The sequence below is a fragment of the Hyla sarda genome, chromosome 2 (genome assembly GCF_029499605.1).
Source record: "Hyla sarda isolate aHylSar1 chromosome 2, aHylSar1.hap1, whole genome shotgun sequence".
NCBI classification, from domain to species: Eukaryota; Metazoa; Chordata; class Amphibia; order Anura; family Hylidae; genus Hyla; species Hyla sarda.
Genome location: NC_079190.1, coordinates 58,250,304 through 58,267,253, shown reverse-complemented (window position 1 = coordinate 58,267,253; position 16,950 = coordinate 58,250,304). Strand labels below are relative to the sequence as shown.

The 16,950-nt window shown below is 45.3% G+C and overlaps 1 protein-coding gene across 2 annotated transcripts in view; it reads right to left on the bottom strand.

Moving 5' to 3' along the window:
* The window catches only part of B3GLCT (beta 3-glucosyltransferase), a 540,453-nt gene that overhangs the window by 272,016 nt on the left and 251,487 nt on the right, over positions 1-16,950 (bottom strand). For both annotated transcript variants that reach the window (XM_056561870.1, XM_056561871.1), the window contains one exon: positions 13,739-13,815. In XM_056561870.1, coding sequence (XP_056417845.1) covers positions 13,739-13,815 — 77 coding nt within the window. The remainder of the gene's footprint in view (positions 1-13,738; positions 13,816-16,950) is intronic.

Genomic DNA, 16,950 nt, shown 5'->3' with positions numbered 1-16,950 from the left:
AATCCCTCCTGTCGACGTGTAATGGTTGATGTCACGCTAGTCTCCTATAATGTCAGAGGCTTGAATTCCCCTGAAAAACGACACCATGTTGTGGATCAGCTTAGAAGACTAAAGGCCTCCATAGCTTTTCTACAAGAGACCCACATTAGAAGGGATAAACCCCCCAAGCTCCCCACTAAATATTTTAACCAGTGGTTTCATTCCTGCCACGGGACCTCGGCGTCTAAAGGGGTGTCAATTGCGATTCACAAATCCCTGCCGGTCAAGGGGCTTCATCAGCATACAGACTCGGAGGGTAGACTCCTCTTTCTGCGTATCCAGATACACCAGTCTAAGTACACGCTGGCTAATATCTATGCCCCCAACCACGCTCAGGTCCCCTGGTTGATTCAAACCTTAGCTGACCTTAAACTGTACGCAGAGGGGCCAATCATCCTGGGGTCGGATCTTAATGTAGCTTTGAACCCCTGCTTGGACTCATCGTCTGGTGTGACCCACATTTCACAGAGACTGCTGGCTAGACTGCTCACTAAACTGTCTGATTTATCCCTCTTAGATCCCTGGAGAACTCGGAACCCTTCCGTCAAAGATTTTTCGTATTACTCGGCTACGCACAGGACGTACCAAAGACTGGATTACCTGCTCATCCACACCTCTCTCCTGCCGACTGTGATGTCCACAGGTATTGAACCGATCACGATATCAGACCATGCCCCTATCTTTCTAACTATATCTCTCACTAACAGCACTCCTCCCACTTTCACCTGGAGACTGAACGAAAGGATCCTTGAGCACCCACTAGCTTTCCCTGACATTCTAAAACATTTGCAGATGTATTTTACTGAAAATGCAGGATCTGGACCTCCACCGCCGATGGTGTGGGAGGCCCACAAGGCCTACATACGAGGCATCCTCATCTCCTGGGGATCCAAACTAAACAAAGATTACAGGAAAAGGTTAGACAAATTATTACACGACATCTCCACTCTTGAGAGGGTTCATAAACGCTCCCAGCTAGAGGCCACTTTGACAGAACTCAGGGCGTTGAGGGAGGAGCTTACTAAACACCTATATGAGCGCTCCTCTAAGGCATACCTGCACCACAGACATAAATTATACGCACACAGAGACAAAGGAGGCCGCCTAATGTCCACACTCATCAAAAAGGCTAGAACCAAGCAACACATACATGAAATAAAAGATAGGAATGGCTTAACACAAACATCCACTCCCCTCATTGCGAAGGCTTTCCACAGCTTTTATGAATCCCTGTATAACCTTCAACTCCCTCAGGGGGCAGACGTTGACCAGACCCTCTCGGAAGCTCGATCTCGCTTCCTGGCTGAATTGGACTTGCCCACCTTGCCCTCAGCAATGTCTTCTACCCTCTTAGACCCTGTTACCCCCGAAGAAGTTAGGAAGGTGATACTATCTTTTCCCCCGGGAAGAAGCCCTGGACCCGATGGTCTGTCGTTAATATACTATAAGAAATTCATCGATACCTTACTCCCACATCTCACTGACACATGCAACTCACTCCTGGGAGGGGGATCTTGGCCAAAACAGTCGCAAGAGGCCCACATCACACTTATCGCTAAGGAGGGCAAAGACCCGAGCGATTGTGGTAGCTACAGACCCATATCGCTCCTCAACATAGATCTGAAGATATGGGCTAAATTACTTTCTATGCGCATTAAAAAGCTTCTCCCACACTTGATTGCACCAGACCAGTCCGGCTTTGTCCCAGGCCGCGAAGGTAGGTCTAACACTTTCAAGCTCTTGGCCTCCATACAACATGCTCATGACGAACATATACCTCTGGTCCTTCTCGGTGTAGATGCCGAGAAGGCTTTTGACAGAGTTAGCTGGTCGTTTATGAAGGATGTTCTCCGGAAATTTGGCTTCCCCCCACCCTTTATTGCTGCTATCTTTTCCCTGTACTCTAGCCCCTACGCCTCTCTAATGGTCAATGACACGTTGTCCCTACCCTTTCACATCACCAACGGCACCAGGCAGGGGTGTCCCCTGTCCCCTACTTTGTTTATTTTAGTTATGGAATCCCTTCTTCAAAAAATAAGACAGCATGAGGGGGTGAGGGGTGTACTTACACCTGATGGTGAACTAAAAACCCTAGCATTCGCAGATGACTTACTCTTCCTCCTAACCTGTCCAGAGGAGGGTCTCCCCTGCCTGGTCTCGCTATTTACAGAATTTGGTCGCATATCTAACTACAAAATCAATAGAACTAAATCGGAACTCTTAAATATTTCTCTCCCAGCAGCAAGAGTCAAAGACCTCAAACTGCTCTCCCCATTCCCGTGGGCGCCTTCCTCCCTGAAGTACTTAGGTGTTCGCGTTACTCCTACATTAGCTGAACTGTACAATGCTAACTTTAAACCTCTAATGGAGGATATCCAAGCCCTATTGAAGGAATATGACTTTCCCCTCATCTCCTGGATAGGAAGGAGAAATGTCCTCCAGACTTATGTTGTTCCCAAAATAACATATAAACTCCAAATGCTTCCGATAGCCCTTCCCCCAGCCTTCTTCTCTGCGATCAGGAAGTTGCTCTCTTCATACTTATGGAAACACAAAACACCTAGATTAGCACACTCTCTCTTGTCCAAACCATCTGTTAAAGGAGGAATAGGGATTCCCGATATTTCAGCTATTTACAAAACAATACAGCTTAGAAGATGGATTCACTCCCAACCGCATCTCCGGACTTCCTCCGACTCACATCACTTTTCTGAGTGGGAGTGGGCCCGTTGGGTTTGTGGAGACGACTTCATCAAAGCGCTATGGGTCACCAAACACAAACATCTCTCTCGGTCATCCTACTCCCACCTATTTCTTGGTCTTTCATCTGTTTGGCACTCTCTAGCTCCAGCTCTCTCCCCTCCTGTCTCTCCTATTCTCCCCGCTGGTCTGATACCGTTGATTGGAGGTTGTAACTACTCGACATATTCCTCTCTATGGGGGAAATTAAATTCCTACACAGTCGAACAGGTCTTTGTGGACGGAAGGGTTCCGACAACAGATGAATTTCGATCACTCCTACCCTCTTGCCGTCTCTCCTTCCTCCACCTAGAACACATGAAACATTGCTGTACGCTCTTCTTGCGAACAGTGGGAAGGCTTAGAGAGCCCACTGAATTCGAGAGATCTCTCACTGTTCAATCAGCGAGACTACACAAATTATCTTCTATTAGGAAACTACTAGCTGATACTTTGACGACCACTAAACCAACCTATCTCATCTCGTGGGAGAGAGAGCTAAACATTTCTCTCTCCACCGAGGAGACCGAATACATTCTCACTCATTCCCAAGGCTTCTCCAGATGTATTAGACTGAGAGAAATGCATTACAAATTGCTGTCTAGATGGCATAGGACTCCTGAGTTCTTGCACCTTCATGGTCTCTCCTCCTCCGGGCTTTGCTGGAGATGTGAGAAACACACGGGCACCCACACCCACATATGGTGGACTTGCGCCACCATAGCTGGGTATTGGCTCGAGATTGAGGGAGAAATCAATGCTATTTTGCATACCTCACTTACACTTAACCCAGAGATGGTTATCCTAGGTAGACCATCCGATTTGTACCGTCCTCACAGAGACCTCTTGTTAACTCACCTGCTAGCGGCCGCAAAGTCCTTGATACCTTTAAAGTGGTTGAGTCCTACCCCACCTTCCCTGAACGAGTGGAAGGCTAAGGTCCATCAGATCTGTCAATTTGAGGAGATGTCCCATAGAGCGAATAGAACGCATGATAAATATCTACGGATTTGGTCTCCGTGGCTACTACACCAGGTCAACCATTGATGTCGTCCTTTCCCCCCCCCCCCTCCCTTCCTATACTTTCCTCTTCCTACCCCCCCCCCCCTCCCTCTACCCTTTATCTCTGTCTCTTCTTTCTCTTCCCCAGTTTACCCACTTTGTTTATGCATGATACCTCCTGAGGTTCAATTGTTACCTCCACGATATATTGCATATGTTTTCATGCACAGCTATCAATGTTATGGAAGGTTTCCTCAAAATTGTAATCTGGAACTTCTATGTTTTAAGACTTGGAAAGCAATAAAAAGTTTATTGAGAAAAAAAAAAAACTATATCTTCTCCCCCCCCATCATATGCTGCCTTCTGTACTTGGTTCCAGAATAGGCGTAGTAACCTTATCCGTCGACGCCCCGGTCACTTGTACATTCCAGCTCCCTTCTCTTGCCAAACCCTGTTCCTCATGGAGACTTAATCCCTCCTGCTGGATGCTTTATGCCTGCAAGAAATTAAGAAATCGATAGAGTACTTCCAAACCGATCATCTCCATGATGCCTCTTCCCCGTTAATTAAATGAGAAGCATTGAAGTGTGTTCTTCGAGGAGTCCTCGTGAGGCAAGAGAGAACACTCGGCTAAAATGGTCTCCCTATTGCAACAACTAAGCAGTTTAGAAACTTAACACAAACACAGCAGGACATGGTTTACAGGGACCTCATGAGAGTCCACACGAAACTCTCAACCTTGCTGAATCAGGAACATAAACACTCTAAACAACTTACAGCTAAACTGTTTTATGAATGGGGAAATAAGTCTGGACGATTATTAGCTAACGCTCTCCGTGAGAAAAAATATTTCTTATTTATTCCTTCCATCAAACAATCTAACAGTCTGCCTTCCTCCCTTACACCAGATATACTTTCAGTCCATACTACACCTCTCTTTACAACCTACCGAAACCCCACACCCTGACATCTGCCCCCCTACTGTCCCCTCCCTTTTGCAATACATATCTGGCACGGCCCTTCCCAGTCTTTCCCCCGCCTCAATTCAAGCTCTAGAAGCTCCCTTCACCTTTGAGGAACTTGAAATGGTGATCTCCTAGTTACCTGCTGGCAAGAGCCCAGGTCTGGATGGGTACACCGATAAATTTTTCAAGTCCCTCAGACCTGAACTATGTCCCTCCTTGCTTACGGCTTTCAACTACATCTCTGATGCTCCTCCCCCACCTCAATCCTTCCTGAAAGCCTTCTGTCACAGTAACCCCAAAAGAATGCAAGGATCCCCTGCTCTACTCCAGTTATAGGCCCATCTCTTTAATCAATACCAACACTAAACTTTTAGCCAAACTGATCTCCAACAGTCTGGCTTCCCATATGACAGCCCTAGGACACCTGGATCAAGTAGGTTTCATCCAAGGCAGAGAGGCTAGGGATAACACCCTTCGCATTTCAGCAATTCACTATGCCCCATGTCCATAAAACTCCTCTGTTTCTGCTGTCCCTAGATGCAGAAAAAGCCTTTGACTGGGTATACTGGGGCTTTCTCGTGGAAACCCTTAAATAAACCAGACTGGGCCCCCCTATGCTAGCTCGCATCATGGATCTATATTCCCACTCTGAGGCCCAGCTGTTAATAAATGGACAACTTTCGGATCCATTCATGATTTGTAATGGGACGAGACAGGGATACCCCTTCCCCCCTCCTTTAGGTCCTTTGCATGGAACATCTTACTGAAATACGCAAGAATGTTAACAGCAAGGGCCTCTCTATCTCCTCTTCCCATTAAAAATGCTCATATTACCTCCTTCTTCTTTATCATCCCCTATCACTTCCCTCCCCTCCATATGCAAACGATCCACCAGTACTCTGACTACAGCAATTTTAATTTGAACCCCTCTAAATGTGAGGCTCTTAATATTACCCTGCCCCCTCCATTGTACACCACCTGAAGACCTCCTACCCCTTTAAATGGCAATTGAGCTCACTCAAATAATTAGGTGTTTTTGTCCCCGCATGTTTGTCAGATACATACAAAGTTAATTTCCCACCCCCTACTCCTCTCACTGAAATCTGACTTGACTAGATGCAGGGATTTCTCCTGGCTGGGTAGGATAAACATTTTTAAAATGAACGTCCTCCCAAGACTTCTTTACCTATTCTTCTGTATACTGATACATCTTCCTCGTATCTTTTTTTGGAGAGATAACTGCGCTCCAAGCTACTTTTATTTGGGCACATAAATGACCCAGATTGGAGCATCACATTCTGATCCGATCTATGACTAGCGGGGGGGGGTTGGTCCTCCCAGATTATCTATCCTATTATTTAGCCGTAATTCTGACTAGGGTCCTAGACTGTTTCCTTCATCGATGTGATAAACAGTGGATCCATCTTCTAGCGGAAATGTCTGACATAGAACCTCTATCCCTATTGTGGCTCCCCCGCTACTCTTCCTCCATTTCTGGCGTGGCTCATGACCTCCCTCCCATCTTGACCTTCATAGCCAAAGCCTGTGCTACCTACATGAACCACCTCACTCTCTCTCTCGCCCCCTCGGCCCACTTATACCCTTGTTTGCCAGTCCTGCCTTTCCACCCGCTTTCTCCACACACTCATTTTTAACATTTACTAGGGATTCGGAAGTGACCTTTCTCGATAATGCAAACTAACAGGATATCCAGCGCAGATGAAGGAACAAATTCTTTAATACATAAAAGCTTCAGTACAGAGAGGACAAGACAAAGTGACGCGTTTCGGACCTAACAACGGACCTTAGTCATACAAGGTAGCAGTGTATGTGCAGATCTTAAATAGGATACTCATTTAGCCGGCCAACCAATCACATGCGGGTGGCGACAAAATGCACTCCTCCCACTTCGCAACATGTAGACGACATCAAAAACCCGGGTACAGGTGTGAGTCGCCGACATGGAGCGAAGAAATGGGGTAACAGTAAGAAATACATGCATAATCAAAGCAGATTGAAAAAAAATTAATGAAAAATGTATACCAATACTGTAAAAACATACAAACCAGAAGAAAGGAGTGTGCAAATAAAATCATCATGTTCATAATTAAGAGTAAACAGAAAAAATATATATAGAAAATTTTTTCAATTCGTAGAATAGGTATGGGAGAGCAAGAAAGATTGCTCTGTAGTCCAAACTGGCATGTTAAAGAGGGACATACCCTCAGAATAAAATAAAGTTGATATACAAAAATATAGAACCATGTCAGTATAAAGGACTACGAGGGAATGTGTCACCACCCAACCTATCTAACGCAAAAACATACATATAAGGTTAAAGCATGTGTAATAAGATGTTGAGTATGATGTTAAATACCACTGAGACCATGTGTAGGATCGATGCGGAGACGAGTAATTAATTATAATAATATATAAATATTTCTAAAGAATTTTTGCATATACAAGTCACCGCAACAGCCCCACATAAGGCCTTACGAATAAATAAATGAAGGCCTCTATATAAGCAGGGGGAGGGGGGAAAGAGAGGAGGAGATGAAAATGGTGTGAATAACGCCATGTAAAAGGGACAGGAGGAAGGGAAACGGGGTAACATAAGGAAAGACATACCACATTGGGTATATAAATAGAACACATCAAAAATATATATGAACCTTATTAACTAATAATGAAGAATGGTGTCCATCCTTTTGTTAAGGCCTCGTGGAGTGCGGCTATCCAGCTTCAAAATCCAATAGACCTCCCGGTCCAGGAATTTGAGTTTGGTATCGCCACCTCTAATGGGTGGTGTAACTCGTTCCAACCCTTGTAACATGAGGGAAGATGTGTTCCCAGCATGTACCTCTGCTATATGTCTAGATACCATGGATGACCTTTCTCGATCTGTCGACTCTGACAACACTGAAACCAATGTCTGATCTCCTGCAAGGGAACCCCCCCCAACACCTCTACAATCCTTTCAATACTCACAGCTGCATCACTTTTACTCCATGAAAGTGCAGACGCTGCAATTGCATAGGCCACTTAACTAAGTTTGAACACTTATGCACTTTGTGGGAAGCTGTGCCTCATGATATTAGTATGCTCTATCCCCTTGTGCTTGAAGCATACACAGACAAACCACTCCCATATAGAATGGGTTGGGAAAATGAACTGGGACATCTAATTCCTGACGCAGACTGGGCGGGAGCTCTAGCCCAGTGCCACCGTACATCCATCTCATGCAAAGCACAGGAGATTAAGTGTTGACGAGATGGTACAGGGTTCCAACACTCCTGGCTAAGTTCTACCCTGGAGTTACCGACACCTGCTGGAGGTGCGGCGGACACCTATCAGGTGAGGGTTGTGTCCACTAAAGGGCGGAGCGGTCCATTTGGAGACCAGGTCCTGTGTAAAAGGAAACATAGCCATTAGACGTTTAGACCCTTGGAAGCGCTTCTCCGGGTGCTTCCAGGCTGTCTCCAGCAAGTCGTCAAACTCCTTATGAGAACTGAAGACCTTGGGAGAACGGTGAGTGTGGTGGAAGGAGAATTCTGGAGCTGGCTCCGAAGTTCCAGGGTCCTGTAGGTGAAAAGTGTCCCTGACAGCGGACACCAAACTGTCCACATGTCAGACATGGATGACAGCTCTTCGGAGTCAGATTGCGGATCCAAGTCAGAATCCACTAGTTCCCCAGGAGACCGGGAACGAGTAGTGGAGGCTCCAGATCTAGGCGATATCAATACGGCCTGGCGGGCCGGAGATCGGGAACGGTCCCTGGAGGGACGACTGCAGGAGCAAGGACACTGCCAAGAAGAGGGCAAAAGGGAGCGGTGAGAAGACGACCGTTCAGGTGAGAACTCAGAGTAAATTACATTAGGACGCCTGTGAGACAGCAGCGGCATGAGGACACTGAATAGTCTCCCTGGAGTGAGGTTGCAAGGAGGAATGCTTCAAGGCAGTAGCCAACTCTCTGGAAACCTGCCCCAGATCAGAGATCGTCTGAGAGAGTGAAGATACCCAAACTGGAGGAGGGTCAGAGACCATGTGCCCAAGGGAGCTATCCTGGGCAGAGGTGCTTGGACATGAGGTGGAGCAGGCAGGATAGGTAGGTACTGCCGAACCAACTGGCATTTTAGTTTTACAGCCCGTGCAAGCATAGTAAGTGACTAGGGCGGCAACCGCCTGTCGGTTAGAGGGGTCGGAGCTGGAATCGGACATTGGCAAACAGATAAGTCAGCTATTCCAGAGACAAAAAGAAAAAGGAACAAGCTCACCCAGGTTCCTGTGTCCTGAAGACATGCAGGTGGAGTCCCTTGGTCCTCTGGAGAGGAAGTTTGCAGGAACAGCCGCAGTAACAGCTTGTAGCAACCGGAGCAGCCTGCAGCAACCGACAGGAGCAGCCGGCAGCAACCGACAGGAGCAGCCTGCAGCAACCGACAGGAGCAGCCTGCAGCAACTGACAGGAGCAGCCTGCAGAAACCAATAGAAGAAGCAGGCAAGCCCATTAAGAGCATACAGTAAGCCCCACAGGTAGAACGTGTGGAGAAGAGTAAACCGGCACCGGAGCTGAAGAGGAGACTGCGCTCAGACTGAGGAGCATGCAACTCCCTCCCTAAGGAGCTCTCCTATAGGTGAGAAGGAACTAAAGCGCTGAGTTATGGGACCCCCGCAGTATGCGCTACAACGGGAGAAGCTGGGAATGGGATTGGGTGCGCGCATCGGCGGGTAAATATAGAGGCGGAGCAACCCGCTGGAGCGTACTAGGCCGAAGCAGCGGGCTAAATTTATGGCGCTTACCGGCCTTGGACTGGACCTTACACTGGCACCTCTCCAGCAAGTCGTCCGGAAGATAATGATGCAGTAGCGCGAGAGCATAAGGAGGCGGAGCTACTGCCGGAGCGGACCAGGCCGCAGCCAAGGGCTAAATTAATGGGGCACCCCTTAAAACAAAAATGGAGACCGCAGTGATCTCCGAAGGTCAAGGGGAGAGGACAAAAATCCCCGCCAGACAAGGGGACACTGCCTAGACTTCCGCATTGGGGTTCCCAAGGGTGGAAGAGCAGCGCTTACTAATAGCAACATGAGCAGTGTGCAGCATAAAGGGGAAGAAGGCTGAAATATGTCAGACCCTGGGACATGCCTGGCCTGCAGGAAGAACAGAGCCCTAGAGGAGGAGCCCTTACATCGGCACGGATCGGGAAAATATACTTGCCTGTAAAGATGCTTATACTCACCCCTGATGTTTTCAGCCAGCCTGGTGCCACCTGCATCATATCAGGCTGCAAAAGCGGGGTGAGCAGGGGCAAGAGGGGCCTGGACCCAAGGCACAACCCTCAATGCTGGTTGATGGCGAGAAAGGGTTAACGATACATACAATATGAACCGTGCCCTTTAGTCGCAAGTGGGGGGATCAGGCAGCACCATGCTCCTGTCGCCCCCAACCTAGAAAAAATAATAAAAGGAGAAAAAATCTAAACTTTCTTAACTAGAAAATAACAAAAAGAAGACCAGGTCTGGAGAGCTCCAGACCTGAGTCTGCCTCCTAGGACACTAAGCTTAAACTGTTTAGCTCAGAGTCAGTGGGCGGGGTATATCCTGTCAGGAGCGGCTGACCTCTTTTTTTTTTTTTATTAAGGCCTAGTGTCAGCCTCCTAGTGGCAACAAGATATACCCATGGTTTCTGTGTTCCCAATGGAGCCGATCGAGAAATAAGTATTTGGTCAATAACAAAAGTTCATCTCAATACTTTGTTATATACCCTTTGTTGGCAATGACAGAGGTCAAACGTTTTCTGTAAGTCTTCACAAGGTTTTCATACACTGTTGCTGGTATTTTGGCCCATTCCTCCATGTAGATCTCCTCTAGAGCAGTGATGGTTTGGGGCTGTCGCTGGGCAACATGACTTTCAACTCCCTCCAAAGGTTTTCTATGGGGTTGAGATCTGGCCACTCCTTCGTTGCCCGGGCGGTGTGTTTGGGATCATTGTCATGCTGAAAGGCCCAGCCACGTTTCATCTTCAATGCCCTTGCTAATGCAAGGAGGTTTTCACTCAAAATCTGACAATACATGGCCCCATTCATTCTTTCCTTTACACGGATCAGTCATCCTGGTCCCTTAGCAGAAAAACAGCCCCAAAGCATGATGTTTACACCCCCATGCTTCACAGTAGGTATGGTGTTCTTTGGATGCAACTCAGCATTCTTTCTCCAAACACGAAGAGTTGAGTTTTTTTACCATAAAGTTCTACTTTGGTTTCATTTAACCATATGACATTCTCCCAATATGCTTCTGGATCATCCAAATGATCTCTAGTAAACTTCAGACGGGCCCAGACATGAATTGGTTTAAAGGGGTACTCCGGTGAAAACCTTTTTTCTTTTAAATTGACTGGTGCCAGAAAGTTAAACATATTTGTAAATTACTTCTATTAAAAAATCTTAATCCTTCCAGTACTTATTAGCTGCTGAATGCTACAGAGGAAATTCCTTTCTTTGTTATAATAAACTGTTTCAAATCAAAAGAATAATCTGAAAAATGATCCAAAATTTCCGAAATAGCAACTAAAGCCAAATTTTGGGGGATACATGAATAGAGCAACTCAATGTCGCAGGTAACTCACGACAGAGAGTCGTCAGCTTGGCTAACAATTAAAGGTTTCCACAAATGCGGTAACGCGAGGTGTGTGGTGTGCCCTTATGCAACAAAAGGTAATAAAATAGAAGGTACAATAGATGGCAAAATCCATATGATTCGCAAATTTATAAACTGCGATAGTACCCTTATAATATACAGAGTGACCTGCACTATTTGTAAAATGGATTATGTAGGTAGCACAAAACGCACCTTAAAAAAGAGAATGCAGGAGCATATCAGGCATGCTGCAGGTCCGCTTTTGTCTAGCATGTCTAATGTCTCAAAACATTTTTTCCTTAAACATAATTCAGATACATCCTCCTTGCGTTTTTGTGGCATTGAAAAAATTAAAAGAAGTAAAAGAGGAGGCGATCTTATACGCATTCTCCACAATAGAGAGATCATGTGGATTTATTTGTTGAATTGCACATATCCGCATGGCCTAAATAACAAGACAGATCTAATATTGCATTACTAATAAGTAAATTATTTGTTTCGCTTTCCTTAGCTGTTACATAGTCCTATTGGATTTTATGTGTGTGTTTTTTAATGATGCATGTATTTTCCTGGTTTTACTTGTGTTAGATTGTACACTGATATAAGATGTCCCTCCCCTTCCTAATGGGAAGGATGGCCTTGTAGTATATAAGGCATTCTCATTTGAGTATTGGCAAGCTATGAGTAAGGGTATGGCAACCTGAAATGCGTCAGCATTGTTTGGGACTCTTTTTTCATGTGCAATTTTTTTCTATTTTTGCATATGTCCATGTCTTTCTGCCACCGTGAAGGTTTTTAACGAGGATTCGTGAATAAAGTTTTGAAGATTTCATTCAGCCGTGCTGGCCTTTTCTACTTTTTTTCTATAATGTAAAAATCTGTTTAACTTTCCGGAGCCAGTTGATTTAAAAGAAAAAAGGTTTTCACCGGAGTACCCCTTTAAGCATGGGGACACGTCTGGAACTGTATGATTTGAGTCCCTGGCGGCATAGTGTGTTACTGATGGTAGCCTTTGTTACTTTGGTCCCAGCTCTCCGCAGGTCATTCACTAGGTCCCCCTGTGTGGTTCTGGGATTTTTGCTCACCATTCCTGTGATGATTTTGACACCACAAGGTGAGATCTTGCGTGGAGCTCCAGATCGAGGAAGATTATCAGTGGTCTTGTTTGTCTTCCATTTTCTAATAATTGCTCCCACAGTTGATTTCTTCACACCAAGTTGCTTGCCTTTTGCAGGGCTACAATTTTGTTTCTGGTGTTCTTCGACTGCTCTTTGGTCTTGGCCATAGTGGACTTTGGAGTATGACTGTTTGAGGTTGTGGACAGGTGTCTTTTATACTGATAACAAGTTCAAACAGGTGCCATTAATACAGGTAACGAGTGGAGGACAGAGGAGACTCTTAAAGAAGAAGTTACAGGTCTGTAAGAGCCACAAATCTTGCTTGTTTGTAGGTGACCAAATACTTATTTTCCACCATAATTTGCAAATAAATTCTTTAAAAAAAACAGACAATGTGATTTTATGGATTTTTTTTCTCATTCTGCCTCTCATAGTTGAGGTATTTCTATGATGAAAATTACAGGCCTCATGTTTTTAAGTGGGAGAACTTGCACAATTGGTGGCTGACTAAATACTTTTTTGCCCCACTGTAAGTAAATTATTTTTAGTATATTCTTTTTTGCAACAGTATTATTCAAAACCACAAAAGTAAGATACCTGAACAGTGAATCAGCTACACACCCACCCCAACTCATTGGAATAGCAGCAGTTTGAGTGCAGTATAAATTCTAACAATATCTAATGAAAATATTATCTCCAGCCAGGCTGTTGGATTTCGCAGAATTTGTAAAAAGCTAGTTGGATCTTACATTGTCTCAGAGAATCAGTGTTTGCATTTGGCACCCCCCAAATCTCTAAAAAAGACGCACATTGTGGTAAGGCTGTGTTATGTTGTGCAGCATATAAGACGGACTATAATTCTAGGTTAACACTGTGGAATTTCTGGGCAGAATTTCTGCCGTAGATGAAGCAGACGGCACCAGGAACGTGCGGACTACATTGCCGTTCCCATAGATGGCAATGCATTTCTGAGAAGATTTTCCAAAAAGATCCACCCAGAAATGCATTGCAGTCTATGGGGGCAGCAATGCAGTTTGCTCGGCCCTAGCGCCGCCGGCTCGATCGCCGACACAAATTCTGCCCAGAAATTCTGCAGTGTGAACCCAGCCTAAGATGTGCGATTTTATTAGCAAAAAAGTTGGGGTGAGCTGGTATAGAAGGAAGGGATTGTGGTGTTTATTATTCACAAATATGTATCATTCACACAATACATTGTGGTAAGTGACTTTTTTATGTGACACTTACTATGGTATGACCGGTAGAACAGTCCATGCACCCTCATTTTCAGCAGTCTCATGAAGCAGCAGCACTTTGGGTAATTTCTGAAAAATAGACATAATACATAAGTAAATTACATGATACAAAAGGAGGCAAACCAGCATTGGGGGAGGATATTTTAGTACAGCGGGTTAACTTGCTCCACTAAATAGTGTTCTGAAGTTTCCAATAAAGTTGCCTATTCATTCTTATTTAGTTTTCTGTAGCATCATATTTTGGGAGTACACTCTTATAAACACCAGGTATAATAAATAATTTTTGTAAACCATACAGTTTATTATATTCTTGTACTATATAACTGTACCTAGAAAAGGGAAGGGGCACACTTCAAAACTAGACCTAGGCCCACCTAAAGGTGCTGATTCATATTAGGTCCATAAGGCCTGAGGAGGGCACTTGATGTCTATTATGGTATAGGAGGATGAGGCGGCTTTCTTCACCCTAACATTGCAGTACTTATGAAGAATGGTAGCTGGGCACCAATTCTTAGCTCTTATGGAAAATGAATAAAGCAGGAGCTCTAGGGCACTCAGTTGGTGTGGGTGGTTGTAGTAAACACTACTTGTTATCTGTCATCAACAGGAGAAGTCAGTAAATGTTCAGAATTTCTAATTTAGTACTAACTAACCAGTATGGAAGGGTATGTTCACACTGAGGAATTGACTAAAAAATTTCGGCCAGAAAGTTCTGCAAATCTGTAAGCTCCTGTTGGAGCAAAATTGATAAAGAATTTGAAAAGGAACTTTTAAGAGGAAATCTAGAGCAGGATCAGTACTCCAACCACCATTGGGCTGGTTCTCAATTCACCTTTAAAAATTCCCCAAGAAAAATTCTGCTTTCCTATGTTTAATTTTCTGGTGGAATAGAATTCAGCGACATAATTCCGCTTGCGGAAATTCTTTTAGTGTGAACAGAGCGGCAGAAAGATGATTAAAGTTTGCTCTTCTGAGTGTTGCTGTGTAAGAGGGGGCGTGAAAGAGGAGTTACAAAAACTGTGATTATCTGTTGTGCGGAGTGAATCTGTGGAGTGGGTGCGACTGCCTATAGTCCACATTCATATTTTCGGTAAGTCTTTCTCTTTTGCACATAGTGGGATAACTGTTAGAGTTTAAACACCCTTTTTCATTTTTTTTTTTCTCTGTTCCACCTCTAGGGGGAGGAGGAGTAGATTGGGCACAGGTGTATAAATCTTAGCTTGGGACTCTTATTGAGAGCTTGCTCTTCTGAGTGTTGCTGTGTAAGAGGGGGCGTGAAAGAGGAGTTTCAAAAACAGGAGTTTGAAAGCAGGAGGTTGAAATCGCTGTGAGTGTTAATTTCTGAACCCACAAGGTCTACAAAAAAATTTAAGTGTAATTTTGACTGTCTGTTTTTTCCTATACATTTGTGAAATCCCCATAACAAGATGGCCTCCATGTTGGAAAATGCAGTCCAATGTACATCCTGTTCAATGTATGCAATCCTTGAACAACAGTTTGAGGGTGCATATTGTTGTGCGAGATGTGTGCTAGTTGTCCGTTTGGAAGCCCAGATCCTGCATCTAGAGGGGCGACTGGCAACAATGAGAAGCATTAACAACATGGAGAGGAGTCTCTTGCTCACTGAGCAGGCACTCTCGGGAATAGAGGCGGGGGAGGACAGTGGGACGGAGTTGCAGGGCAGTCAGGCAGTTAGCTGGGTTACAGTTAGAAAGAGGGGTAGGGAAAAAAGTGTCAGCGAGGCTAGTCCTGAACTGGCACACCCCAACAAGTTTGCCCGCTTGGCAGATGAGGGGGATGCCATTACAGAGCTAGCAGAACTGCAGCAGGATACTGCCTCTGACCGCCAGGGGGGTGTCTGCTCCAGTAAGGAGGGAGGGAGGAGTACAGGGCAGGCCAGACAGGTACTAGTGGTGGGGGACTCAATTATTATTAGGGGGACAGACAGGGCAATCTGTCACAAAGACCGGGATCGCCGAACAGTGTGTTGTCTGCCTGGCGCACAAAATCGGCACATCGCGGATCGGGTTGACAGGTTGCTGGGCGGGGCTGGAGAGGACCCAGCAGTCATGGTACATATTGGCACCAATGACAAACTAAGAGGTAGGTGGAGTGTCCTTAAAAATGATTTCAGGGACTTAGGCCGCAAGCTTAAGGCAAGGACCTCCAAGGTAGTATTTTCTGAAATACTACCAGTACCACGAGCCACACCAGAGAGGCAGCGGGAGATCAGGGAGGTAAACAAGTGGCTCAGAAGCTGGTGTAGGAAGGAAGGGTTTGGGTTCATGGAGAACTGGGCTGACTTCGCTGTCGGTTACCGGCTCTACCATAGGGACGGGCTGCACCTCAATGGGGAGGGTGCAGCTTTGCTTGGGGAGAAGATGGCTAGAAGGGTGGAGGAGTGTTTAAACTAGGGACTTGGGGGGAGGGAACCTACAGCAAAGAGGGGGAAGATAGTGTAGATAGAGAGGTGGGAATTATAAATGTACCTGGGGGTGGAGCGGAGGGAGGGGTTAGAATAGTTAATAGGAATAGGGTTCATAGGAAAATAAAACTTACACCCTTGAATCCCATTAACCCCAATAACATAAAGGATGGAAATGTAAAGTGTATGTTCACAAATGCCAGAAGCCTAGCAAATAAAATGGGGGAGCTTGAGGCCTTGATACTGGAGGAACATATTGATATAGTTGGGGTCACTGAAACATGGCTGGACTCCTCACATGACTGGGCTGTCAATCTGCAGGGGTTTACATTGTTTCGCAAGGATAGATTGAACAGAAAAGGTGGTGGAGTCTGTCTGTATGTAAGAACTGGTATGAAAGTCAGTGTGAACGATGCCATAGTGTGTGCGATTTCTGAGGAGGTGGAATCACTGTGGGTAGAATTACAAAAGGAGGGAAATACTGAAAAAATTATATTTGGGGTAATCTACAGACCCCCTAATATCACTGAAGAGATAGAAGTTCGGCTTCATAAACAAATAGAGAGGGCCGCCCGGGCAGGTACAGTGGTAATAATGGGAGATTTTAACTATCCAGATATAGATTGGGGTCCGGGGTTGGCTAAAACTACAAAGGGGCGTCAATTCCTAAATTTATTGCAGGATAATTTTATGGGCCAGTTTGTGGAGGACCCAACAAGAAGTGATGCCTTGTTGGATCTGATCATTTCCAACAACGCAGAGCTGGTTGGTAATGTAAC